General features: G+C 41.6%; 1 protein-coding gene across 7 annotated transcripts in view; it reads left to right on the top strand.

The window, feature by feature from the left end:
- LOC104956788 (rho guanine nucleotide exchange factor 28-like) overlaps nt 1-26,581 on the top strand; it is a 41,163-nt gene that overhangs the window by 3,802 nt on the left and 10,780 nt on the right. For 2 of the 7 annotated variants that reach the window (XM_010784322.1, XM_010784324.1), the window contains exons 3-22: nt 3,367-3,508; nt 4,209-4,318; nt 4,725-4,911; nt 7,078-7,261; nt 8,070-8,271; nt 8,593-8,668; nt 9,944-9,984; nt 10,568-10,640; nt 18,537-18,658; nt 19,140-19,522; nt 20,154-20,328; nt 20,531-20,642; nt 20,844-20,924; nt 21,847-21,889; nt 22,795-22,884; nt 23,487-23,610; nt 24,361-24,505; nt 24,772-24,827; nt 25,673-25,730; nt 26,288-26,408. In XM_010784322.1, the coding sequence (XP_010782624.1) occupies nt 3,367-3,508; nt 4,209-4,318; nt 4,725-4,911; nt 7,078-7,261; nt 8,070-8,271; nt 8,593-8,668; nt 9,944-9,984; nt 10,568-10,640; nt 18,537-18,658; nt 19,140-19,522; nt 20,154-20,328; nt 20,531-20,642; nt 20,844-20,924; nt 21,847-21,889; nt 22,795-22,884; nt 23,487-23,610; nt 24,361-24,505; nt 24,772-24,827; nt 25,673-25,730; nt 26,288-26,408 (2,525 nt within the window). Of the gene's footprint in view, nt 1-3,366; nt 3,509-4,208; nt 4,319-4,724; nt 4,912-7,077; nt 7,262-8,069; nt 8,272-8,592; nt 8,669-9,943; nt 9,985-10,567; nt 10,641-13,784; nt 13,992-18,536; nt 18,659-19,139; nt 19,523-20,153; nt 20,329-20,530; nt 20,643-20,843; nt 20,925-21,846; nt 21,890-22,794; nt 22,885-23,486; nt 23,611-24,360; nt 24,506-24,771; nt 24,828-25,672; nt 25,731-26,287; nt 26,409-26,581 lie in introns of those variants that run through there. The other 5 variants (XM_010784326.1, XM_010784325.1, XM_010784327.1 and 2 more) reach the window with 5 other exon arrangements.

Raw genomic sequence — 26,581 nt, forward strand, 5'->3', positions numbered from 1 at the left:
TAACCCGCACTACAATCCAAATAACCAATTCACAAGTGTGAATAAGTAAATAATTTTCAATTTGCTAGAAAAGATATACTCGAAAATCTTCAACATGGGCGGATCTCTTCCAGAGATCATTAACACACGAGTTCACGTGGTCTAACTTCGTAAACTGACCATCTTTACACATCTTTTACTTAAAAAATTACATTTTGTACAAGGACTGTTATCCGATGACCTTATGTAAACCTTGGTACAAACTCGCAGATAAATGGATCACAGTTATTCAAAGACAAAACGGTCACATAAACAGAAACATCTCTAAAAGTAAGTAGAATGTGTATCTTTACGAGCGCGATTTCTAAAAGTGGATCCCGTCGCGCTCTCTAACAGATCTTGGCGGGACCCATGATCCGGCAGTTCTCGGAAGAACACGACTGTGTTCGACGGAATCGTGGCGACGAAATACTAGGGCGGATAGGATCCCCTTTGTGACGGCCCAAAGGCAATCCATGTTATAGATAAATGTGGGCCCAATAGCATCGATTTGCATACGATAAAATGTGGGCCATAGGACTCGATTGCTCGATAAATGTGGGCCCAACAGACATACATTGTTACCCATAACATGTCGCGGCCGATGTGTAAATCTACATGACAAAACCTACATATCCGATAAACTAACTTTACAGGAAACTATTGAATTAGGGACAGACGACGCAGTTTAATGTAAGGAGTACCACCTAAAATATTTCCGCTGTAGCATTAAGAATTCAGTGTTGACGTCACTCGCATGAACATGTGCGGCCATCAACATGCAACAAACCGTTGATGCAGAACGACGACATGTTACCCGGACCTATTCCAATGGGACTTGTAGCCTGTTTCTTGTGGCACCGACCCTATAACACTTAGTACCGTATCTATCTCTATTTACAGGGTGTCCTGGGGGACTTACTGTTTCCCTTAATGGGTTGAAACTGCGCGTCGTCGTTGTCCTCTACTTCAATGCGAGGGTTGTTCTTTGTAAACAGGTATTTTGTGAGATATGTAGGTTTGTTCCATTTGATTTACACTATCCGGAGTCCTCGTTTTTTTGTTAACAATCGATGCCTTTAGTGGGGCCCAAGATTTATCGTAACAATCGATACCTGTGGGCCCCAGCATTTATCGTAAACAATCGATACGCTGGTGGCCCACATTTATCTTAGACGGAACCCTAGAATTAATTTTAGACCCTCAGGTCAGTATCTAACAATTACGTTAGAGTCGGAAAATTCATATAATGGGTATTATAATACCCAAATCAAATTTATTAGAGTTCGTTGCCATGTAAGATATATGACGTTGGCGTGTTGGAAAGGGCTAATAAAGTCTTTTTCATGGTTCTAGGTCGTAATAGTTGATAAGTCAATTGTCTGGTACGTTATAGACAGTAAACTCGTAGCTTATTTTATTTTTGTTGTTCATTCATATCTTATTTTACCTAGTTAACCTAGCGCCCACCGTACAGGGCAAATTAAACGGGTAACCGGGGTGAAAATGGTGTTACATTTACTTAATTATGAATGTTGTTACATCAAGGCCGAACATTTGGATGAGCGCCAACGGTCAAAAATGTTTTTTCCCTCCCAGAGCTACCAGCGCAGCGCCCCCCAGATCTGGCGCCCTAGGCGACCGCCTGTGTCGCCTATGCCATTAACACAAATACTATAAATCCACATAACAAACAATCAAAAATGAAAAAGGGTTCGCCACTTATTATTATTTTAAGAAAAAAAAAAAAAGTAAAACAATGTTTTTTTTTTGGGTACCTGGCTGGCGCCCCCTAGCAGCGGCGCTCATATTTCAGCAGCCGCGCTGCGCCGCCACTATTTGTATATAGGGGAAACACTGAAGTGTAATTATAGAGCACTATTGGAGTGACTTTGATGGTTATTGGACTCAGGATGAATTAATTTGGATTCCCGCTGTATGAAGAAATTAAAGGACGGCGCGCAAGTGGAAACAATTCACAAAGGGATTAAACTGTTTAAAACACATGCTCAAAGTAAGCTGAATTTTGCCGATGTGTTTATGTGGATTCAAAAGTCGTAAATAATCTACAATATGGAGGAGACCGATCTGATCGGAGCAACTGTGACAAATAATCCAACTGAAACCGGCATGGACAATGACTATGTTTTAAAAATGCGCTTATCCAGAAAAGCCTGGTTTGGATACTTTACGGGCAGAAGGAACATTTCTATTAAAGAAAAATTATACATTTCTGTCTTTTTATGCCTTAAATAGCTACTAACTTGAATTTTTATAAAAATTAATTAATCAATAATTTTTTATATTTTATTGTAATGTTGATGATGACAATCATGTATTGCATTACAATTATATGTAAAAAAATAAAAATAAAAACGTCTAAATATCATATTTGGCCTCAAATCATCTGAGGCCTGGCGCCCCCCCCCTGCGATCTTTGGCGCCCCCCAGGTTGGGAACCACTGCCTTAGATAGACAAGTGGCTCTGTGTCTGCTGAATCTAAATAGCCTTCTGTTACATTTTCTAAGATGAGAATTTGTCGTATTTACAACTTGTCTTCTGTAATACTTTAATTGTTCTTGCCATATTTCAAATATTGTTATTAAGCTATTGTTTCGCATTAGTAGTCAACCATTAATTTAATATGCTAGTCATTTTACATCCACTCCACAGATAGTAATACAACTAGCCAGATAGCAAGCACATTTAGCCAGCTGGCTGAGGTAATGAAAAAGCCAGATGAGACAATTTGACCTAAAAAATCTGCCCCTGTCATTTGGATGAATTGGCTGACGTTATCTACTCAAGATCATTCATTTTAGTTACACACTTTTGAGGCTGTTGGGGATCTATAGGCACTTAACAATGGTAGAAATATAAATTATTCTATAAGCCGTTTTAGGCAACCAAGAAAGTTGTGGAAGGATTCGGTTTTGAAGTTATGGTACAATATGTATCGGCAATACAAAGTGATAAATAAATGTACATTTTTACATGTATTCACAGAGTCCAGTGAGGCTGGCACATTACATGTTGTTCAAAGGCCAGTAATCAGCCTACAAATCAGTGTAAATATTCTGCCCTATTTCACTTTTCTCTGCCTCAGGTCAGAAGTCTAAAGTGTTCTGGTCTTTTAGGATCAGGGCAGGTCTTTGCAGTAGACTTCAAGACATTCCTGGTTTTATTGAGGGGTAATGTTCTATGGTCCTCAATTGGCATGCTGTGAGGGGATTTAGTGTACTTCACAGAAATGAGCCTGTATCTTTAGGAATAGAAATATATCTTGCTCCCAAGCATCTTTCGTCTTCATTTTCTCTTTCAAACTGTCTGAATTGTCTTTGTCTTAGGGCCAGGCAAAAGTATTTGCACTGCTGGATGGTTTTGACTCGCTGCCTGAGGATGCAGAGGTCTACGTTGTCTTGGAAGGATCCACACTGGTCCATGTCACCAGGGCTCTTAGTGATGTCATGCTCTGCTTTATAGTTCCTGGTATGTTACGGTGTATGCCTGTAGATCATACTATATTGATGTGTGTGCATATTAGGTCATTTGCTATGTTTTTCCTCCAAAAGGGAGAATTTATTTAGAACACCATGTTCAGACATAACCCTCCACTGCACAATCTGACAACTCCAGGTTTTTCTTATTGTCTGTGATAAACTCATGAACAGTATATCACTATTTTGATCTACACACACACACACACACACACACACACACACACACACACACACACACACACACACACACACACACACACACACAGAGTCTGTGACTTGAGGTCTGGAAAGGCACAGAATCTTATCAGCTTCCTCTCAGGGGGGAAACGGCTCCATAAACAATACGTCAACATTACTGAGCCTCTGTGTAGGTTGACACAGACAACAGGCAGTCCTGCAGGCTTGACCACTCTACTATAACGGCACTATTAAAAGCAAGTTGTCTTCTCCATAAAAGAAAAGCCCTTTCAGCATACAAAATGAAAATCTGATAACATTGTTAACCACAATAATGCGCTGAGGCTCTGGGATGAAACATAAAAGGCATATTTTAAGGACCTTACCAGTGGATTTGTGTTTTTAGAGGGTGACCTACAAATTCAGACTGTATATAAATACTCTTTTTATTTAAAAGAAATACAAATCTGCTCTGAATAAAATCTGTGTTTTGACGGGTCGTGTCTTTTTAGGTCATAACCTGGCTGAGGTGGTGTCTGTGCAGGCCTACCTGTGTTCTGAAACCACACCCCTCACCTGGGTGGGCGGGGCTTCTCTGGAGTATGTCCAAGATGATGCTCAGGTTAGATATAATTGACACTGCCTGTAAGTTTGTGCTTACCCGAGGTTAAAATAACCTGCTTGGGAAATGGATTATTGTTGTCATATTCTTTATGCTTCTCAACTTTTATCCGTTTTATTGTGTTGCACTGTTGGAGGAGCCTGTGACCTAAGATTTTCAATGTCATAACTATACTGTAGCTAAGCACAAATGACAATAAAAGCCTTGAATCCTTGAAAAATGACAATAAGCTTATATTAAAAAAACTTGTTTTTCTAAAACGGTGAAACAATTCTATTTTCTGTAATTAATGTTAAGTGAAAACATGATTTGCCATGAAAAAACTAAAACATTTCACCTTTGTTGTATAGCATTGGTTTTCACATGACTGTTTCAAGGATTGATCTTATTCTTTTTTTCTTCTCAGGACCTGGCAGAGCACCTGGTAGTCCACGGACATTGCCTTAGCTCCAGGGATCACAAAGATCTGAGCAGCCTCTTCAATCTGGGCCAGCAGAGCTCTCGCTGGGCTATGGATCGTCGCGTTGCCCTGGCCATGGCAAATCTGGATATCCCCCAAAACTGGAATGTACTAGGGAGCCACAGCGGAGATGGTGAGAGCAGGATTTTCTCATCTTGCTCTATGAGATTTCCTGTACAATGTATACCCAGGAAACATTAGGTTGATAAGCTTAAAGCATATAGCTTTGAGGAAGACGGATAATGTTGTAATGTTTAACTGTCACAAATTGGTTTAAGGAAAGATGTCGTTTTTTATAAAAAGGGATCGTACTGAACACTCAAAGCCAGTTATATCTTAGGAAGGTGAACTCTTCAACTCCCCCTCCCCTTTTCTCTGCCATCCTTCCCATTTACAATGCTTACTGTGTAATCGGAAGTGAACATGGTCACATGTGTGCTTCTGTTGGACTCATCAAAGCCAATTAGGTAGCATATAATGTGGTTAATAGAGCCTTTCCTTCTGGAAGTAGCCCTAGGCAGAGACTAATAAATCTGTATGTGTGTGTTTGCGTGCGTGTGTGTGCCGACCACCATGTTGACTGTCACCATCTGTCTCTATGATCTAAGTGTTTGTGTAGGGCCACCTACATACATAATAAACTAGATTTAGCATTAACAAAGTAAGGACAGTCTGTTTCTTTGCAGCGTCTCCCTCTAAATGTCTGCAGTTCATTTCATAACACTGCTCACATCATCATTCTACTGCCGATGCTGTACTGTCTTATCAATCCCAGCTAACCATTGGTGCTTTGTTCATAGTGCTTTCTACATTTGAAAGGAATGGAAAAATCCAATTCTTTATCAACAGTTAGATATTTGATTGGATCTTGGAAACATTTGATTTTCTCTGGGCAGCTCTGAAAAATGTGCTATTGAATACCTTTGATACAGCCTGCAAAGATGTGTGGAATCTGTCTTTAAAGGTCAAGAAGGCTGGAAGATGTTTTTCTATACACATTCTTGGACAGATCAGACAGAGTTTTTTTCTAGAATTAAAGCGTAGACTTATAAAGGTAATCTTGCTTTATGTTAGTCAGTTATGAGCTGTTGTTTGCGACTTCACTTTGACTAGAATAGTAGAATAACGTATTTCTGGCACCAGTTTGGCCACATTGGCTGCACAGTATGTGGGGGAAAATAGCTTTTTTCATCAATATGATTCCTAATGCTTTCTGTATTCCACTATTATTCAAAGGCAAAATGATATATCATCTAAAATAAAACCGCATTACCCCTTTGCAGTTAAACACCAACTGTGATTAATAATTGTTTTTTGATAATACTGTCTAGGTGTTGATCGTGTTTCATGTTTTAGGCTATATTTAGCTGTTTAGCTAAGCAACATCCCATTAGAAATCCCTCTGTCAGTGTAGACTGTATGGCATGTGTTTCTCTCGTCAGTATATTTTTTCTATTTCTATTTATTAAGTTATATTTTCTTCTTGCTCTGGCTGTTATTGAGTGATGCTAAATAAATTCAGACAGCATCTTCCTGGCCGCTTTGTATCTCTGTAAGTTGCCTTGAAAACTAAGTGGAGAAAAAGGTGATTGTCTGCTTATTGTTATTCAAGTTACGAAATTCTGCAGTTGCCTCAATAATTGAGATGTTTTGCCTGAATTTCTAGAAAATCAATGACAAATGCTGCTGCAATGTTATGGGACGAGGTCAACAAAGTCTTGTTGACATATGTCTACCAAAAACTGCATCAGCATTAAGGAACAGTGGTTATAGTAAACATGCACCTTACTTAATGACACCCCACTAGATATTTGATTAACAGTCAAATCAAAGAAGTACATTTTAAGATTCACTAAGTTGATATATATACCAAGGAGCTTTTAAGCTAAGTTTCTTTTATTTTGTCTGAATTGGGTTTAACAATTTTCCTTTGATGAAGCCTACTAGCTGCTTGACTGAAGCTGTTTTGATGCATGTCTGTCACCTGGAGACAGATCTGGTTGAACTGCGTTGAGTAACAGACACAGAAATAAGTAGCTGCCCCTACTTTGTTAAGAAAAGCTTTCATTTAAGTGTGTCAGTGGGGCAGAGAGACCCAGGGCTATGCAAGAGGACAAATCAATCATTGGCATTTAGGTTAATTATCACGAGTAGGTTATCAAGAGCCACTTCTTGACATGATAGGTTACTCTTTATCTCACGTTTCACCCTTCGTTCCTGTCTTACTGTTAACCTCCTACCTACCTTTATCTCTGCAGTTATATTTTTTATTGAATTAGATTTCTTCCTTCATCTCCAGAGCACAGTTTCAGGGAGTCTCCCCTCCACATGGCCGTGCGATGGGGTCTGTATCGGCTTGCAGAGCTGCTGCTTTGTCAGCCGGGGGGTCTGATGGCTGTCAGCCTGCCAAACGAAGAGGGAGTGACACCGCTGCAGCTGGCACAGACAGCTGGCAACACCGAGCTCCTGGAGCTGCTCACACAGTAAGATTATACGGCAGGGATACTGGCAAATGAATCACTGTTAAGCTGTAACATTAGGCGTTGAGTGCAGTGCGTTCACACACAGTAAGGGAAAGCTCTCATTCAAACCAGGAAAAGACAACACTTATTGCAAATCTAGCAGGATATCTAGTCTCACTAGTTTATTATGCTCCGCTTTCCCCTTCTACTCAAGTAGGACTCAGATGAGGGTGTTGCACTTTTCCTTGTTCATGTGATGTTTTGGTGTTGTTTTTCTTGTTTTCCCGTAACTGTCAAGTGGGAATTAAGTGTTTTTTTGTACGTTTTTGTGTTTCTCTTATTTTCCTACGATACTGCAATGATTGGTTGTGAATGCGAAAATATGAAGGACAGACCATCTATTTATGGTTCCTTTTTTTTTTTTAGAAAGGGGCAGGTTATATAAGATTATTTTCTTCTCCCTGCTCCTATTCGGGTATGGTGTGTTTACAGAGACATGTTTTGTAAATAATTGTTATACATTGTTATACATTGAGTTTGTGCATACCATGAACGGAACAAATACAAATGAAATGAAATATGAGAAGATAGATATTCTGCCGATGACTACACACAGTGCTAAACACCTGTATGTGTACATGGCCGAAAATCACCATCATCTGAAATGCTGACAGTGCTTTAGAGTTTTTTCCATAAATTAAATTCTAAACATAACAAAAATAATTATCTTTCTATTGAGATTTTTCATGGTGTAACAATATTCTCTTTGAACATCAACCCTAATGTTTTTAATGGTTGTGATTAAACCGGCCCACCTGTTGTGCTACAGCCCCCCCAACCCTCTGGCCACGCCTCCAGCAGGTCTGTCCCAGGTGTGGGCCGACCGGTCCCGCCTGCTCAGGTTCTGTCATGATATGGGGAACCTGACTCTGACCGTCCGACAGAACCTGAGGTGGAGCTCAGAGGACAGTCGACACGCTGACATCCTGCTTCTCAGAGACCGGCTCAGAGATGAGGACTTTCTCAGAGAGGTGAATTGTCAACGTTAACTGGTTCTGGGTCAAGGTTTGAACCCCCCTCATCGCCCCAACCAAGGCAACCCAAACAAAATGAAGCAATTCAGCTGTAATTTATAGAGAGATGGGATTTTTTTAGTGGAGGAAATTGCACTTTTGAGATTTTGATGATACACAATTATAAACTGCAAATAATGTACCTGAAAGTACCATAAAAAATAAAGCTAGTTAGCAATGATGTAATTTCACATAGAAAGTAAGAATAGAGTCACCACCTCCCAGCCCTATGCTTCAGTTTTACAGCATCCTCTTACTTAATCACCTTTCTTTCTACAGATCAAAGCTCTCAGGAGGGAACGTGTGGAGACCCTCTCGGGGAAGGAGGAGCTGGTGGATGATCCTGTTGAGACCGGTAACTTTATTTTACCCTTCTTAATCTTTGTGGGATTTAAGAGGCCCGGTTAACCCTAAATCTGAACTCTTATGTTGCAATGGTCTGCCAATCTTTGTTCGAGTGGTCTATGAGGCTTCATACTGTGGCTTGACTCTGGCTTTATTAGCTGATATTGACTGCCCTCCTCTGGGGTTTTTCAGGTATTGCTGTTGCAAAGATACATCAAGATAGCGTGTCTTATATGAACCTGATTAACAGTAGAGTAAAATAAGCTTAAATTAGTTGATTGACAGGAAATACATGTCAGTCATTTATCATTATAATTACTCAAGTGATTCATCAAAACAAAATCTGCTTATAGCTTCTCAATGCTGTTTTTCAATTTTTCTAAGCGTGTTTAGTATTATTATTTGCCTATTAAATATATTTTTACATCTTAACTGTTGTTTGGACAAAACAAACTGTTGGCTATTTTATTTGTATTTATTTATCTACCATTTTCTTTTAACATTAACCGACAAACGCTTAACCAAAAAACCATATTAAAAATAACTGTCAACTTATAATGGACGATGAAAAGTATTCTGAATTACAGCCATATACAGTACAGTACGTTTTCATGGGTTGTTTTTGTGGCAAGCAATACAAATGCAAGGATGCAGTTTGGAAGGTCACAGCCTCCTTCACAAGGTGGTTTCCCTTTACCCTCTGTCCCACTATCTCTCTCTCTCTCTCTCTCTCTCTCTCTGTCTCTCTCTCTCTCTCTCTCTCACTTTAGAGCCAGCTGGCATCACTGTATCAGACTTAAGTGAATGTGTTTCACGGTATCCCACTGAGGCACAGAAAGAAGCTTGTTTTTTAGTCTCCTATATTTGACATCTTCTCCTTTCTCACTCTTTGCTGCTTGATTCTTCTTTTGTCTCTGAGTTCCTCTCCCAACCTATATATCCTTTATGGTTTTGCTGCCACTTCCTTTTCCTGCATTTATATGCTTTTATACATGAATGTGACCCGGGGCTCTATATCAAACCACCCATACACTAATTTCTGTGCATCACATTTTGGTTTCTGGTAAGCAATCATACAGTGTCCTTTGATCTGAGATGCACATGGTAGTAAAATGAAAAGAAAGTAGATCAAGGCCACAGTAAGGTCTCCCCAGGTTATGAAAAAACCCACTTTGCATGGTACATACATTGTTAAAAACTGACACACATGTGTGCCCACTCGAGCCTCTTTTGAAGTTTAATGGCTGCTGTATGTCTGTGTCTGAGTACGTTTCTCTTCTTTCAGCACTGTATTCTGATATGAAAAGAGCTGCTGTAGAAGAAAATGTGAGTATTGGATCATAATATTTCACACACATAGGTATGGACTAAATATATAATAAAACAAATATGTAATGTTAGCTCATACTTTAATTGTCTAAGTTTAAACAGCTTTATTTGATGAGACAATACAATATGTTACTTGTCCTTCAAAAACACTCCAGAGTACGTGTGTGCCTATTTTTGCCACAACAGGTGTCCATACAAAAAAGTCCCAGATATCTAATTGTTCTAATTTTAAAACTCTTAAATCTCCCTTTATCTCCATGAACATCTGCATCAGCCGGTGGCACTGACCGCCCCTAAATGCTCCACATTGTTTCACTCTTATTGTCAAGGTGTTGCTGCACACGCCCCTTAATAGCCGACTTTGTGAGCGGTCAAGTGTGTAATTCGTGTTTTGAGAGGTGTGGCGTGTGCACATGATTCTCGTTATTGAATAGGTTTTATGTGATACAGATGGTTACCTAGTTGGTGTTGCTCTGTCACACACCTAGGCATTCACCAAACACTAGTGTTTGTGTACTTTAGTTCTACTTTAGTCCTTGGAAATGTGTGTGCTGTTTGCTGAACGCTTCTGTCTGTCCAGGACTACGAGGAGCTGCTGATGTTTTGCCTGCATGAAGAGGACGAGGTGGACGACCCATCACACTTTGACTCTGGTAAAGATTTTATTTTTAACATCTTTTTAAGCTTCCCCTCAGAGCAAGGTTACTTTCTCAGAAGCCTGTTTTTAGATTTGGTTTTAATTTTAGAGCTTGCGTTGCCTCAGCTGTAGATCCTGTTTTGAGCAGACTGAAACTGATCACTGTTGGTTTCGGTGGTGTTATATTCATAGGAAATTATCTAATTCGCTTCTAATCCATCAGCGAGTCCATCTGCAGGAAACATTTCCTTTCCTGAACAGAACTTGGAACTTAAAACATGACCACCGCTGTCCACCATCCCCACAGACTGTACGATCACATTTCAGCCCCCTGACTCCTTCTGGCCCCTCCTCTCTGGAGATTTTAGAGTCGTGTCACTCTGTGTTTACAGTGATGGTGGTACTAAGAAGGAATCTAGATAATCCGACATGAAGATACAATGCAGAGTCACCCTCTTCCCACCAACAGTGACATGGGGACACCAATGTGGGGCTTTAGGTTGACCACTCTGATCTGCCTCTGCACGGGAAGCGAATAATTTTAAAGAGTGGGAACATCCAGCGGGTTAATAATTGGCTTGTATTGCTGCAGAGCGGACTGATGCCTGAGTGTAAGAATGTTGTGGTTATAAGCTGAGGCTTCAGGATTTATAACACTTGGCACTGGACATCTGCAATCTGAACTTCCTGTGGCTAGCGTTGTTTTCCATGCTATATGGTTTAGCCATTTTGTTCTCTGTGTATTTGTGAATGTGTGTGTTTGTTGGCTAGTTTAGGATTTTCATATTTTCTGGCGTGTGTAGACTGACTGCTCGTGACCTCGATTGGTCCCTTCAAAGGCTTTTGTGGTTCAGACCAATAAGGCTGGCCCATAAATCCTGTTTTCTCCTCAGTTTCCTCTTACTGCCATATTTAAAAAAACTCAGGCTCTGAGTGACTCAGGTTTTATACATGTAACTCTTCCAGGATTACATTGCTCATTTGACGCTTGAGGAAATACAATTCTTCATTAGACATTTCTAAGCTGTCGGGCATAACGAGTGACCAGCAGGTTTGCGATTCCAGACTGTTTTTATAATTGAGCTTATGCGTCATCAAATAGACAGACACAGCTTATATGGCCAGAGTTTCGGCAGGGGATGAGGAATTTTGAGCGTAGCTGTCATTTTCCCCCTGTCTTCTTGATGTCAGCTCTTTTCTCTCTCCATTTCAAATGACTGTACCTTCACTCACATGAGCAAAATAAAATGCAGTTTTGCCACAGCAGGTTGTTAAAGGTTTAAAATATAGGCGTAATTGTTAAAAACGTTTGATAGTAGAAAAGTTTCTCTCACTTGTCTTCCATGCTTCCAGCTCCCTCCGCTTCTCCCCCCATCTGCCCTCCTAATGCCCCCAAAATCCAAACACCCCACCCAAAACACACACTTGCCCTTAAATACCTTCCTATACACACAAACACAAACAGACAGAGTTGTGCACCCATGCCCCGGGTCCCTTCCTCCCAGGTCAGCATTTGAATGTGAGTTTAGTGAACAAACAGCAAACGCCACTCCATCCCGAGGAGCTCTGCTCTACACAGCTAAAGAGAGAGGAAGGAGGTTGATATGTGTGTGTGTTGTCAGTGTTGGTGTGCATTTGAGAGGGAGAAGGCAGTTGGGAAGAGTGTTCTGAAGGGGGCAAGGGCTATTGGGAAGTGAAAACAAATCTGAATGGGGGTTGCCAAGGCGGTGCTGAATGCAGTTTTCCAGCTTGTTGAGATCCCCAGGGAGAGCAGAGTAGAGGAGTGTGAGAATGGTGTGTGTGTATTAGTTGGAAAGAGAGAGCGCAAGAGAAAGGGATTTATGATATGGATAGTTTTGAAGGGTGACAACAGACGATGAGAGACATGCCAGCAACGCTAACAAGGAGTCTGCGACCCCGGCTGAGTGGTCTAATTGGAGAACGGAAAAAAGGATTAAACCTCACACAGACCCCACAAAGGCAGCATTAATGTTCACCAGTACAGTGCCAACACCCCTCCTCACACACACACGCACACGCACACGCACACGCACACGCACACACACACACGCACACACACACACACACACACACACACACGCACGCACACACACACGCACCAGCACATACAGAAACTACTTTATAGTCGCAGTGTACCTCTGTTTCTGTCCTTTGCATATCTTCGTCCTACCAAACCCATTCTCATCCCCCTTTCTCATTTTTTGTATCACATTCCTTCATTTATGTGCATTCATAAACCCATGTTTGGCGTCTACCAAAGTGCCATTGTCTGATTTGTCTCTTAAACCTGCTTCATTATCCCTTTCTGTCACATTTACCACCTCTAGCTAAACATACTTTTATCCCTGCTGCTGCCAATGGAGCACTGTACTCCTGCAAGAGGGGAAAAAGGAGGGGGGGGGGGGGGGGGGGGGAACCCAAAGAAAAAACTGCAGCAGCTCTCACTGCTGTCTCCATGGTGAAGCTGCTGACCTGGCAGACCGCCCCCTCCACACACTCCGAACCCCTTTCCCCCTCATTCTAGCTTTGACATGCTATAATATAGAACAAGAGAATGGAGTGATCGAGAAGGAATCAGATGTGGCATCTGGCATATTCGGGGTGCACGTCTTGTACCTTGGAGTGTGGCGTCTCTCCGAGGCAATCATGAACTCACAGGCTTAATGATTCCTCCGGGTCTGAGACTCACCTCCCCTAAGCTGTCTGCCCTCGTGTTTGTCTTCGCTGTAGGTTCTGAAGTCACTCCTATGTTTGACTTTGTCTCTCTCTGTTTCTCTCCCTCCTTCAGTCACTCTTTCCGGCAGTCAATACACTCCTCCCCCCTGCTCCTGTCAGCATGTACTCCGTTTGGTAGATGAGTGACTGGGGGGGCCAGAGGAAGACTTAGAGACTCAAATGTTGTTACAGATTTGAAGAGAGCAGTCAGGAAGATGGGACAAAGTTGTAGATAGTGAGAAAACTGTAGAAAGGGTCAGAGGGAGAAGACAGAGTTGTGTCCCTTCTCTGTCAGGCAGTTGGTGCAAAGTTGTCGAGGGGGAAGGGGTGGACCTTAGGGGGAGGGGTGACTGGGGGAGACAGAGGGGAACATGCTGGCTCACTGCTGAAGTGTCAGAGTGTCTACAGCGGGGCTCTGGAAAAAGGAGAGTGAACGCTGCAGCTAGTTTGCTGTCTCTGGGAAATGGATGTAAACTGAGGCACTACTCATTTATTTATTAACACCTTGAGCCGTTTGGATAAAGATTACCTTGAAGATAGCAAATCATGGATTCTGACTCGGACTCTCCTTTCAACTACTCCTGGCCCTCTTTTCCTAAGATGAGGATGCGCAAGAAGACAGGCAAAAAAGGTAAGACTGAGTGGTACTGTAATCTACGGATGTGGACATAATGTATTGATTTACAGACGTGTTTTCATCCTGTCACAGTGACTGTTTGCTCTTGGTTGTATGAGCCATTCAAGTTGACACTTTCACCTTTGAGTCAAAGTCCCTGCTATATAACTTGTCGCAGTGTTTGACAGACATTAGATGCATGTGCGTTGATGTCATGAATAAAGCAGCTCACTTGAGCTCACACAGACTGTGCAGTTTTCCTCATTTCAGTTGCAACTCTTTTCTTAAAGCCACATCTGGTTAGATTGGCAAATGGAAGACTTTACCACAGGCTTTTCTCTGTGGAACAATACAGTTAAAATTAGACTGTTCCCATTACACATATGTATTCACAGGGCCTCCTGTGCAGCAGCGAGACAATCGGAGTGAGATAACTGCATGTTTGCCGGTGATGTAACCTGATATCTGACAGTATGTTGGGGAATGTCAGATGTCCACTCGAAACTGATTGAGTGGTTAGGGGCTTTCGACATCCTCACTCCACACTGTTGTGTGCGTATGGGAGCCCCCGCTGAGGAGTCGAGGCTTCATGTGACTGCTGGGGTCTATGAAGTGCAAAAAGAAGGCCCAATGCTTAATATGTATCTTCATATACCTCACTATACTCAGGCACCTGCAGTTGACGACCATTATCACTTTGTGTTCATATGTCACTGAAGTGTCATTGGCACTGATGTGAAATCACAGTTTATTGTCAATTGTTGAGAAACCAAAATCAAGTTAATCCTGGTACCTAAAGTTAGAAAACACATTTGTTGGGACAGCTGAAGTGTTTGCCAGAATAGTTAAACAGTTCATTGCTTGTATGCAAGTGACTAGAGTTTGTGTTTGTTAGAGGGAAGAGTGAGAGTGAAATCAAGTTACTCCCATGTATGTGTCATCATGGCTCGACTCCAGTGGTCTTTTTTCTCATCTTTCACAATAAAACTCTGCCAGATTATCTATGTTATTGCTTCTTAATTGTGATTGACTTCTGCACATTTTATAAACACTGCCTGTCTGTCTGTGCAATGCGGCTGAAGAGTAGAAAAGCGGCAATATAAAAAAACCTTTTTGTAAACTGACCATATATTTTCTTGTGGATTTCTAAGTGTTCAAAAGTTTAAAATCTGAAATAAACAGCTCTGGTGTAAAGAGGCACCTTCGAAGTGAAGTGTGTGTTCAGGTGTTCGGAGCCACAAGTTTATTTCTCCACTCTTACTGGACTGATCGCTGTTCACTCTGAGTTTACCTCTTCCTGGATCTCTTGGGCCCAGTGACGCACTGAAATGTAAATAACATGGGGAACACACAATGTGATGCTTGGACTGGGATGTTTGACTGCAGGTGTCATAACTCACAGTGGGTTTGTGGATATTGGTGGACAATTATTTTAATGATTGAAATGGCCCTCCATCAAATAATTAGCTCTCCCCTCTTATAAGGTATTACAGCTTTTTGTTTTGTTCTATTAATTTAGGCTCTGCTTGTTATTTTACTCTGCTCCTAAGTTCTCCAAAGTGACAGTTGTTTAGCGCGGTGCTTATAAAGCGACTAACTTCATAAAAGACAAATGACCCCATTATACTCGTAATAAACAAGCCTAGGTGTTTACGCAATTAACATTTATGATTCTCTGTTAGTCTTGAACATTATTGTTTTGCACACCAGCAGCCTCCAAATTGGGTAAACCTTGAGAAAGAGCCCTTGTGACAGCCCTGCCTCCCCCCCTCTCCATCCTGCCTTCCTCGATCTCTCTCTCCCAGGGGTGTGCATGGGTTGAAGGGTCACTTTCTGTGTTTAACTGCCCTGGTCTGGAAACCTGGCACTGACTGCTGTCTTTGTCTGGGACTCAGTAAAGCTCCAGCTCTCTCTCTTTCTCTCTTTGCTGCTGCTCCGGGCGCTGCTACTGTATAGGGTTGGCTCTCACTCGGGGACATGCTCTGAATATCACATCACTCCAAATATACCTTCTGTGAGCAAAATCCTATAGACTAAAGCCCCCATGCCCTGCGCCGCATTCCTTAAAACTCCTCTGAAATGGTAACATGCGTACAGCGACCTCCGTCCCGGCCATAGAGACAGCTTCTCGTGCAGAAAGATTGATTTTGTGCAGCTTTAACTTGTTAGAAATATGATCTCCATGGTCGTCTGTTACTCCCCCAGTGAACCTATGTTAAACACAGTTTTCAGCGCCTGACAGTAATGTTCACTGAGGCTGTGTTTATGGGTCAGAGGTGTGTGAATGATCGGGCCTGTGGCAGCCAGCTGTGGCTTTGGACCTGGCCCAGAACCTTTACTGTTAAGCATGTCCGTCAAGTTCCTTAAGTGGGTTTATATGAAACTGTATCTGCTTTCAAACAGTGGTTTGACCCGCATCCAGAATCTGACCTAGTCTCTTGATTTGATGTTGCAGTAAAACTAATCCTACAATACACAGTAGACGGTGTAACGTGACTTTGTGTCTGTATTCGGGTTCAAATACAGTCAAATGTTTCCATGCGAAACTAAGAGGATCCAGAAGTAACAGAATAACAGGATGTTTTGTTCATGTTTTCCAATGTTTTCAGGCTGTTGTAAGTAACTTACATTACACTAATGATGCTGTTCTAGAGATACTTCATAACTCTTCGTTGATGTGGAGTGTGTTCTGTATCCTGCAGGGGTTCATGTTGAGTCTATATCTTCTCCATATCGTTTGTTGTGGATGGAACCGGACTCATCTGGTGTCCTCATCAATGTCTGCTTGAGTCCCTGTTGAGTCTCAGATTTATTGGACTCCCTGCCTACAGGAAGTACAGCCAATTGTTGGTCTGATTTACTTTTTTGCTCCCACTGCGGTGCTGGCAGCTTGGAAACTATGGATAAACTATGGATTATTTTTTTAACGAGAGATGTTGAGTCTGGGCTTAATATCTGCTTGATGAGTTTAGGTGGAAACAGCAGTGCCAAAGACATGTTTTATCACCGCTGGCATTGTTTCAGGCATGGCTTGGCCAGGGTAAGAAGAGACTGTCATTAGGAACTTAATAATATAACTGAGCTAATGAGGATGCCTCCTCGGATTATTGTGAGGAGTTCTGCACGATTTCTACCGGTTCGTTATGTAATGAGAAGTTAATTTTTTTCCAGTGGATGCTTTGCACATTGTTAAATCTCATTTTCTTTGCTGCTTTTTTCTCATGCATAATGCTGTCAAACCCTTAAAACACTGAAATGTATTGCAATCCATATCTTAGTATTTATTTTAAGACAATGATCAAAACTACAAAAGAATTACACAAAACTAACACGAGTTAAAATAAACTAAATACTAAGTAATTCAAATGATTAGGTTAACAGTACTGATACATTAATAAACTGTTATAAATGGTACAATAAGCGCGTGCAAGTTAGTGCCTTGAATTTTGTGATGTAGGTTTCTTAGTCCTCTTCATTAGGGCCAGGTGTGCTTATAAATACATTATCATTATTGCAGATGGAGCCTCCCAATTGTCAGGGATACAAAAGTTCAAACTGTTAAAACTAACTAACTTTATCTTAGCATTCAAACCACTCTTAGTCGATGTTGGCTTTACATTTTTCTTTCAGAGTTCAGGTTTGATCTTTAAACAGCAGTTGATACAGCGTCACACTTGAAACTCCAAATAGTTGCTGTTATGGAGCTGCTGTTCTAAAACCTTAATTTTCAGTTGTTTATTGCTGGTTCAAATCTTATACGCAATTCCACATTTGTTTTATTTAGGACAGAGTTAATGTTTTTCAATAAAAAAAAAGTACATTATGTATCTATACTTTATACTATATACTGTATAGTGCCAATCATATGTATGGACTTTACATTTACTTAAACATTTAATTGATGCATGAGTTTAATTTATGTATTAACCAACCCTACAAATTGATTCACTGTAAGAATGATTGTTTGTGAATAATTTCATTGTCCAATTAGACAATTAAAACAATAGTTAGCTGTGTTGAATGAAAGCCATCAAAGGTTTGTTGTAATGAGTGCTGTGGCAAGTGACCTACACCCTACCTGTAGGTTGTTATGGAACCTGAAACACTTTCCAAGAAGTTGTGTTGTGGAGGAGCTGTGTTTGGTCCAGAGCAGCGTCCCAGAGGGGGCCGTGTGTGTTTTGAGAGCAGGACTGTTTCCCCCTGCTTAAAAAGCACAAGCAGGCTGCTGCTCACAGTGCCTCTACTGTGTTGAAAGGGTTCCTCTCAATGCTACTGTGTGCTCACCGGGAGTTATTTCCACTCTCCGGCTGTATCGAAGGCAGGGTGGGGAAGAAACATGCCAACAGATGACCGCTCACAACTCCAGGCACACCCATTCACGTGTGTGTGCAAAGAGAGAAGCACACTCTTAAGGGACAATGTCATGCAACTGCCCAGGATGCCTATTTACTTCCTGTGTTTGTGAGAAAGTTCCTTGGTGTTGCTATGGAAACCAAATATAATATTGTAAAATCCCCTCTCCCTCTCTCTGTGTGTCTCTCTCTCTCTCTCTCTCTGTAGAGAAAAGCCAGTCCATAGGGGAGAGCCCGGCCCGCTCCCCCACTCTGGCTGCTGCCGCCAGACTGTCAGCGATGATACATGGCAAAGACAGGGTGTACGCTAACGCCATGCTGGTGGACCAGGTGAGTGGCCTGTTTCTTTCCAAGTAGTGTTTATACAGAGATGTACATCAGTTATATAGTTTATCATCATAAACCAGTTCATGACATAACGTCATAAACTATATAACTGATGTACATCTCTGTATAAACACTACTTGGAAAGAAACAGGCCACTCACCTGGTCCACCAGCATGGCGTTAGCGTACACCCTGTCNGCTCCGCGATCACATTATGCTGGGCCCACGTGCCTTAGCACCGCTGCTATGACTCCATCCTAGGGGAAACACTGCACTTTCATCCTCCTGTAACTACTTAAATACTTCACATTCATCCAGTTTGTGACAGTAGTTGTAGCAAACTATGNCTTTCCAAGTAGTGTTTATACAGAGATGTACATCAGTTATATAGTTTATGACGTTATGTCATGAACTGGTTTATGATGTCAAATGTTGCATTACAGGAGCTACAGATCAGCCTTCACTTACTCACTTTTCTGTTTTAGGTGGATGAAGCTGACATTAAATACCGCTCTCCCGGGGAGGAGGAAGGGAGCCCTGCGCCACATCTTGGCAGCCCGTGCTGGGACCCCTTCTCCATGACCCCCCCTGACTCAGGGAACTGTTCCCAAAACCGGCACCCGTCCTCACCCCATAATGAGGAGAGGGGAATTCAAGGCCCTGGCCTGGAGAATCACAGGGAGCCATCCCCTCGCATGTCTCCCCCATGTCCCTTTGCTTCCTCCCCGTCTTTTCCTTCCTCCCCCCTGGCTTCCGCCTTCCGTATGTTCGAGGGAGCGCAGAGGCGTCAGACGCAGCCCGGTCTGCCAGTTTCTCCTGCTTTGAACCGCAGAGGATGCAGCTTGACCGAGACGAGCCGGGGCCTGAGGTAGGACGCTACTTAAAGTGTGAGCTATTATATTTAATTGCATAACTTTCAAATGTGACTGCCCTTTCAACTGGATGAGTTGCGTTGAAATTAGAGAACAAACAAGCTTTATAAGGGGATTCCTTGATATATGGAACAATACAATCATGTTGTTATTTTCCTGTAACTAACCCATTCTTACAAAGTATCTATCATCATTTCAGCGAAATACTTTCATGAGCTTTGTAGCAGTAATTGTAGTCTGTGAAGGTGCGGAAAGTGACAGGAAGCCTGGACACAATTGAGCTGTTTGTGTGTTGAAGTTGCTAAACATTCCTTTCAGTTTCCTCAGTGCTGCAGGATCTTCTCTGTGAGCACTGGAACTGGAAAACAGTTCAAAACCTGATTAAAGATTGTACCATGATCCAGATCATCTGCACCTATCTGTGCAACATTGTGACATCATCATACTGTAGATCTGAACAAAGTTTTATATCTTAAACTGTACCATAGGAAGCCTAGACTTTTGCCTAATCCTGTTGAAAGATGTAGCAAAAATCTTTCACTGAATGTTGTGTGTGTGTGTGTGTGTGTGTGTGTGTGTGTGTGTGTGTGTGTGTGTGTGTGTGTGTGTGTGTGTGTATTAAAACAGTCCCAGTTTGGAGTGTGACAGTGGAGAAGAAGACATACTGGGATATTCCTACCCCTGCTCGTCTGTAAAGAAGCAGTCCATCCTGCGTTCCAGCTCAGGAGAGGAGAGGGACTTTTTCGAGACATCACCAGACTTTAACCGCACGCTCTCTGACAGCACAGACACGTCCGCTAAGGTACACCATCACTAAACATGTAGTATTACACATCCAACAACAGTGTTTCTCTCCATGCATGGGAAATCACGGGTGGGCAGAGAAAGGCCAACTGCAAAACTAACCCTCCCACTAAAACACTGCCTTTATGACTTAATTACCATCTAAACAATACACTTTAAAGTTTTGCTTACTCGTCTATCTGATCCTCTTCCTTGCCCAGAACCCAGAGAAAGCCGAAGTTCGCCTGCGCTCCTACTCCTACTCCTCCCCCAAAGTGAAGCCGTCACGGCCTCTGCTAAACCAAGACGCAACCATCACTGACCTGGCAGAAGGTGAGTGACCTTTGACCCCTCTGCCCTGTAACCTCTCTGTTCCCTGGAGCCAGCTGAACGGACACATGTGCCACATGTCTAACAGGGAGGGGGGACCAGACAGGTGTCGTAAATCAACTGAACCTCTATAAAGTACATGTGTGTTTAATGTCAGCTCCAGTACTCGTGTGCAGCATTAAGGCCATGCTTTGTCCTGTGTAGATGGTGCATTCAGCAGCAGTGGTCGTTCTCTACTTCAAGCTTTATCTCTCTCTAAATCCTTCTCTCGTCTCAACCAAGTTAGTAAGTACAAGGGACGCTTCAAACGGCCCACGCTGCTGGGTGGCTGCTGAAAACATTACAGTGTGTCTTTCTGCTCTTTCTGGTTAACCGTGGGATTAATTTATGATCATCAAAAGCTACAGGATTAAAAGGCATATCTTGTATATTTAAACTTCTCATGACCCAGTGCAATTAAAAGTGTATTTATGCAAGATCGAGCAAAATGATAGAATTACACTGTACACAATTTTCAAAACAATGATGTTTCTCATTGTGGCCCAAATTGTGCAGCCCCTGATCTGTGGTGAGATTTAGTTTCTATTGGCAAGTTCAGCAGTCACACTGTTCAATCCACAAACCACTGTCTCAGAGAAAACATTCAATTATGGATATTTTCAATATTTTTCGCTAAAAGATCAATATCAATCGATAGCAGACTTTTCACTCAGCTTAATGTCAAGACTCTTTTATATGATGACAGAGAGGCGGAGGTCTAAATATTTTTATAAAAAAACACTTTTAATATCCTGGGGCTTTGGAAAGATAATTCTCCATGTAACTCTTATTAATCATTCTAAGGATTTGTTTTCTTCTCCTCAATCAATCAATAACTTTATTAATCCCGCAACGGGCAATTGGTTATGAAGTGAGTGATCCGCTCTGCTTCCACGTTGGTACATATTGTGTTTCTATCTTTGTTTGGATTTTCCATCTTTGGTGTATTCTGGGTTTGGACTAAGAATAACCTCTTTGGTCTTTCTCTGTAGGCGTTTGCTGGATCCAGGCTGTTTCAGGGATTCTTGTATTTGCTTCTAACATAATTCTAATTGGATGATGTTTTATAACACCCTGGGCTAATTCACTTAACATCTACACTGGTGTCTTCTTATTCAGAGGCATTTTTGGATACTCATTTGCCTGTCCTTGTTTCTCTACCTTACAGAGCAGAGAGCATTCACCCTGACTGAGACTACCAGAGAACAGAGGTAAAACCACAGTGTGTTATTTCAGGAGTTAAGGGGCAAGCCACCCATTGCTTTGTTCTTCCTCCCTCTTTAGTGTCGACCAGCAGTTCGAGATTGGCCAAAATGTGCCTACACATGTTTATGTGTGCGTTTTGATGTGTATGTGTATCTCCGGTATTAAACCTGTGGTCGGGGTCTGAGTGCGCAGGATGTGACATACTTCCTGTTTCAAGGCAGAGGCCAGAATACACTCTGATTGCAACCTCAAAATAACCCTGAGTAAACAGCAAAACTCGCCTGCACTCCAGGCCTCAGAAACATTTCCAAAACACCTCATTGATCCTGAATGTGCAGTATGTTCATATTGTAGTATGTGTTTGGGATTTAACAGGAATACTACATTTGCTTATTTTGCTTTCATTTAATAAAAAACACAATCCATATTCATTTTTGTTTCATCTCACTGCCTCATAAATGTATCATGCGCTAATACATTTTGTTTGATAATTGCCATGCTTTGCTAACAGAGGAAACATTTTAGAAGATCACATTAGGCAATTTGATTATCATATTACATCACAGCATTATTGTATTAGAAAAGATCATATTAATACAACAATATCCACAACACCAGCCTTATCAGACACTAACCATGTATATCCTTCATAAAATGACAATACATTCATTGTTAACAAAATGTGGATGTTTCCTAAGCATTGGATAAAACATTCTGATGTTTACTAAATCCATGTTTCACAAACATCCATACGACTCTCACGTGTAGTCATTTGACTTTTCCATACAGCTTTATTTGACCCATAAATGCTTTGTAGACTCATCATAGAAGCCACACATATGTTAACATTGTGAGTCTCCTGACGAGCCGAGCACATCGACCCGCTCTGAGGTGTGTTATATCCATGCAGGATTTTGGGTTTCCGTAAGCGGGCCCAGTCAGCCGAGGAGGAGAGCAGCGCTTCGCTCCAACACCTCACCCTCACAGAGTTCCTCAAAGAGTACGTTTTCACCAGAACGCCCTCACGGCCATGCATGTGTGGCTTAACTCATTCTATCCCCGCCGTTAAAATATTCCCCGACGCAACCTATTAACCACATGGATTCTTTGATATCTGATCTGATATGTGAATCCTCAGAAGTAGATGATATTAACTTCATTTATGTCATGTTTCACTTTATCTTTGCTGTGACATTGCATGTTTCTCTTCTTTACGTTGTGTCAACTTTCAGACAAAATGTGTAATGTTACTAGTACAATAGTAATGTTTAAATAGTTGACACGTTATTAATTGCATCTTGCCAAGGTCATACTATAAATAGCATCCACTAGAGTCCATAGAGATTTGCAAGCATGCCAAGCATGTTGTTAAGAGTAATAGTATGTCGACCCGTGGTCCTGGAACACTGTCTGGACAGTCTTTTGTTCCAGCATGACACCAATGTACTGGATTATTTACCTCTACCTAGTATATTAAAACTACAAAAAGAATGAGTTGTTTTATAAAGAGTGTGCATGTTGGGCATGAATGCCAGTCTTTTATAGGCTAAATGATGGTAGAGGTTGTGATGCGTGCTGACTGAAATGTTCACACCGACACAGGATCGAAGATGAGGAGTGGGATAAATACATAATCCCATCAAAGGTCGAGTCAGAGAAGTACAAAGTCAGCCGGACCTTCAGCTTCCTCAAGAGCAGGATGTCCAGCACTCGGAACAAAACCAAGGTGAGGCCACACAGTGGAAGATGGGATTCCTGCTGGCTAAGATTTAAAAATGCCATCAGTTAAACTTTCCTTGAAAAAAGTAGGAAGGCCTCCCAGAGTACTGCAGTAAAAGGTTTAGCACCTTTCAGACAGGCCAGGTCAGAATTCCTCTGCTGGGGAGCCATTGTCTGTGTGCGGTGCCTTTATTTGGCCATGGAGAAAATTCCCTCTCCTCAGGTCTTAGCAACGGGACACAGTGAAAATATCCTCTTACATAATGCGTAGACCCCCCTCCAGCCAGCATTAGGAGCCAAAACACATTCCATAGTACGCTTTCAATCTTATTAACACGTGTGTATGTATCCAAGAATATGTTTCCATGTATGTACGAAGACATGCGATGCACACAAAAAGTAAAGAAACAAACATACACTTTCAGACTTCCTCGTCAAGTTGATAAGAAAATAAACAGAGCACTATCACACAAATGCACAGAGGAATTCCCCTAATGCCCCCCTAAGGATAGAGCACCACAAAAGCAGACGTCCCCGTGGACTTTAGTAAACTAAACATAAAAGCTCATGCGGGGCCTCTTTATCTCAGCTAACTCCACGTTAACAGGTGCTTTTCAGCCAGAAGATGACCGCTCTATGTCTCTTTGTGCCTGCTGCTCATGTTATTTATACTCTGGTTGTTTGGATGGTATTGTTGGATTATCTGCAGTTAATGTCAGCTGTATGATGTTTAAAGTATTTCTGACTTTTGTTTTAGGTGAAGGGGAAAGAGGTGAAGGAGGGAAAGGAGAAGCCAGGAGCGGCTAACGGACACCAGTTTGTTCCTGTGTCTCCCTCCGGTCCCGCTCTCTGTGTGGCCTGTGAAAAGTCTGTTTCTGGGAAGGAGCTGCTGCAGTGCTCCAGTAAGTATTGTACTGTCAGTACTGTTGTTGTTTTACGTCCTGTGGTGGCTGAACTGTTTAGAGTTTGAGTAAATCTCTTTGCGCATGCTGCCTTGATGTTCTGTTGAGCAGAAGTAAGTCTTCTTCCTCTCACAACGTAAGCATTGATCATGAGGAGCAACCCGATTTGACAGCCATCTGGACTCTGAGTCCAGAGATGTGGTAATTTTGTTTATTATCAGTTAACTGATGAAATTAACTGGGATTTCATTTGTTTTTTCCTGCAGGCTGTTTCCTGAATGTCCATAAAAACTGTCGAGAGTCTGTTGCCGCCTGCGGAAAGGTAACCACTAACAAAACATATTTCATTTCATCTCAAAACCCAAAAGCAAAAATATAATGAATTATTAAAAATTGTTGAATTGAAAACACATCCTCTTAAACAACAGTTTTCTTTTTTTTTTTATTATTCTTTTTTTTATACGTCTAATCATTTCATTGTAGTGTACAATAATCGATGCCATTTCATTTACATTGCAGTATCACAGTACACTCATCACTCAATTGTAAGGTATTTGCAAGAATGACAAGAGTTGTAACTAAGCTTATTTGTAGATGTTGCGTGATTTTAATTCCCAATTTATCAAATCGAAATCTGGAAGTGCAAAACTAAGTGCAGTACCCATTTTAAATATTTAAAATCAGGTTGTGTTTACATATGGCTACTAGCTTGCAGACTGAATCAATTGATATCACATGCTGTATCCGTCAACATTGTTATGACCAATTTTACAAATCTGAAACTGTACCGGCCATGTCCAATAATCTGAGACGCGTGCTGTGTGGCAGCAACCTCCGAGGGTCAATTCAAGCTTTTGTTGCAGGTCATTCCCTCTGTCTCCCTGTGTTTCCTGTCACACTCTGCTGTGTGTCTTTAAAGGCAAAATGCCAAGAAAATAAATATATACTGAAGTAGAGGCAGACTTAGAGGAAGCGTGTACAACAGGAATAATACATTCCAACACCTAGTAACAAAGGAACTCCTGGAATGTGTCTCAAACTGAAGATGTAAAACAACACTATGTCGGGTTTAATGGTTTCTGCATTTGTTGTGTTGCAACTACAACAACTTAATATTCCAAGCACACTATGATTTACAACTTTCGATATGATCATGTGTTTCCTCAGAAGCCACAGGAGAGGAATGCAATGCTGATGAAAAGCAAGACCATGTCTCTCCCAAACAGTGAGTCAGAAATGACAGCATGCCCCCCCCCCCCTTCCATAGCGTCCTCCTTTGGTCTTTGATTACGTTTGTACCTGTCCTCCCTTGTTTCTTCTGTTGTAGATTAAGAAAGCCATTGCCCCCACTCTTCCCTCTTCCCTGTTGTTCTTTCCCTGGTTAGAAGACAAAAAGTTAAATTGTAATCTAGCTCAGTGGGGGATCTGGCTTTTGAGTGTTTCTCTTGCATTGACAGGATCATGTTATTCCTGAAAGTGGAACGCTGTGTCTTACCTGTCTGAATGTTTGATGTCTGACCAAAGTGTCAAGGACAAACACAAACAGCTTCCATTCCATTCCGACAATATTGTCTCAGCTGTAGCCCGTATGCCAAGTTCAACATTGAAAGATGAGGACCTCTCCACAGCTTTATTATTTTGTAACTGTTATATTCCGTGATACATCCAAACAAAGCATGATGAAATTAAGTATTGTCTTTTTTTTATGGTATTTGTGTAATGGAAAACATCTGAGGTCTGATTGATTCCTCTTCCTGCTTTTTTTCCTGGTCTCTCTTTCAGACTCTGTGAAAGAAAACTCTCAAGCTTTCTCCTCTTCCTCTACACTTCCCACCACAACCAGAGAGAGGAGAGAAACAGTCGCCCCTCTCTCCAAAAGCCTCTCCATCTCTATAGACACCAGGTAGGATTGTTAACACTACATTTAAATATCCAACATCCATATTAATGTGGATCTAATCCACCAAAATGAATTCATTAAATATACATTTCAGTGGGCTTTTGTTGCATGGAAATGTATAATAATAATAAACTTCATTTATATAGCAACTTTCATGCTTGACGCAGCCCAAAGTG

This window comes from Notothenia coriiceps, unplaced genomic scaffold, assembly GCF_000735185.1.
Source record: "Notothenia coriiceps isolate Sejong01 unplaced genomic scaffold, NC01 NC01_scaffold00026375, whole genome shotgun sequence".
Classification (NCBI taxonomy): domain Eukaryota; kingdom Metazoa; phylum Chordata; class Actinopteri; order Perciformes; family Nototheniidae; genus Notothenia; species Notothenia coriiceps.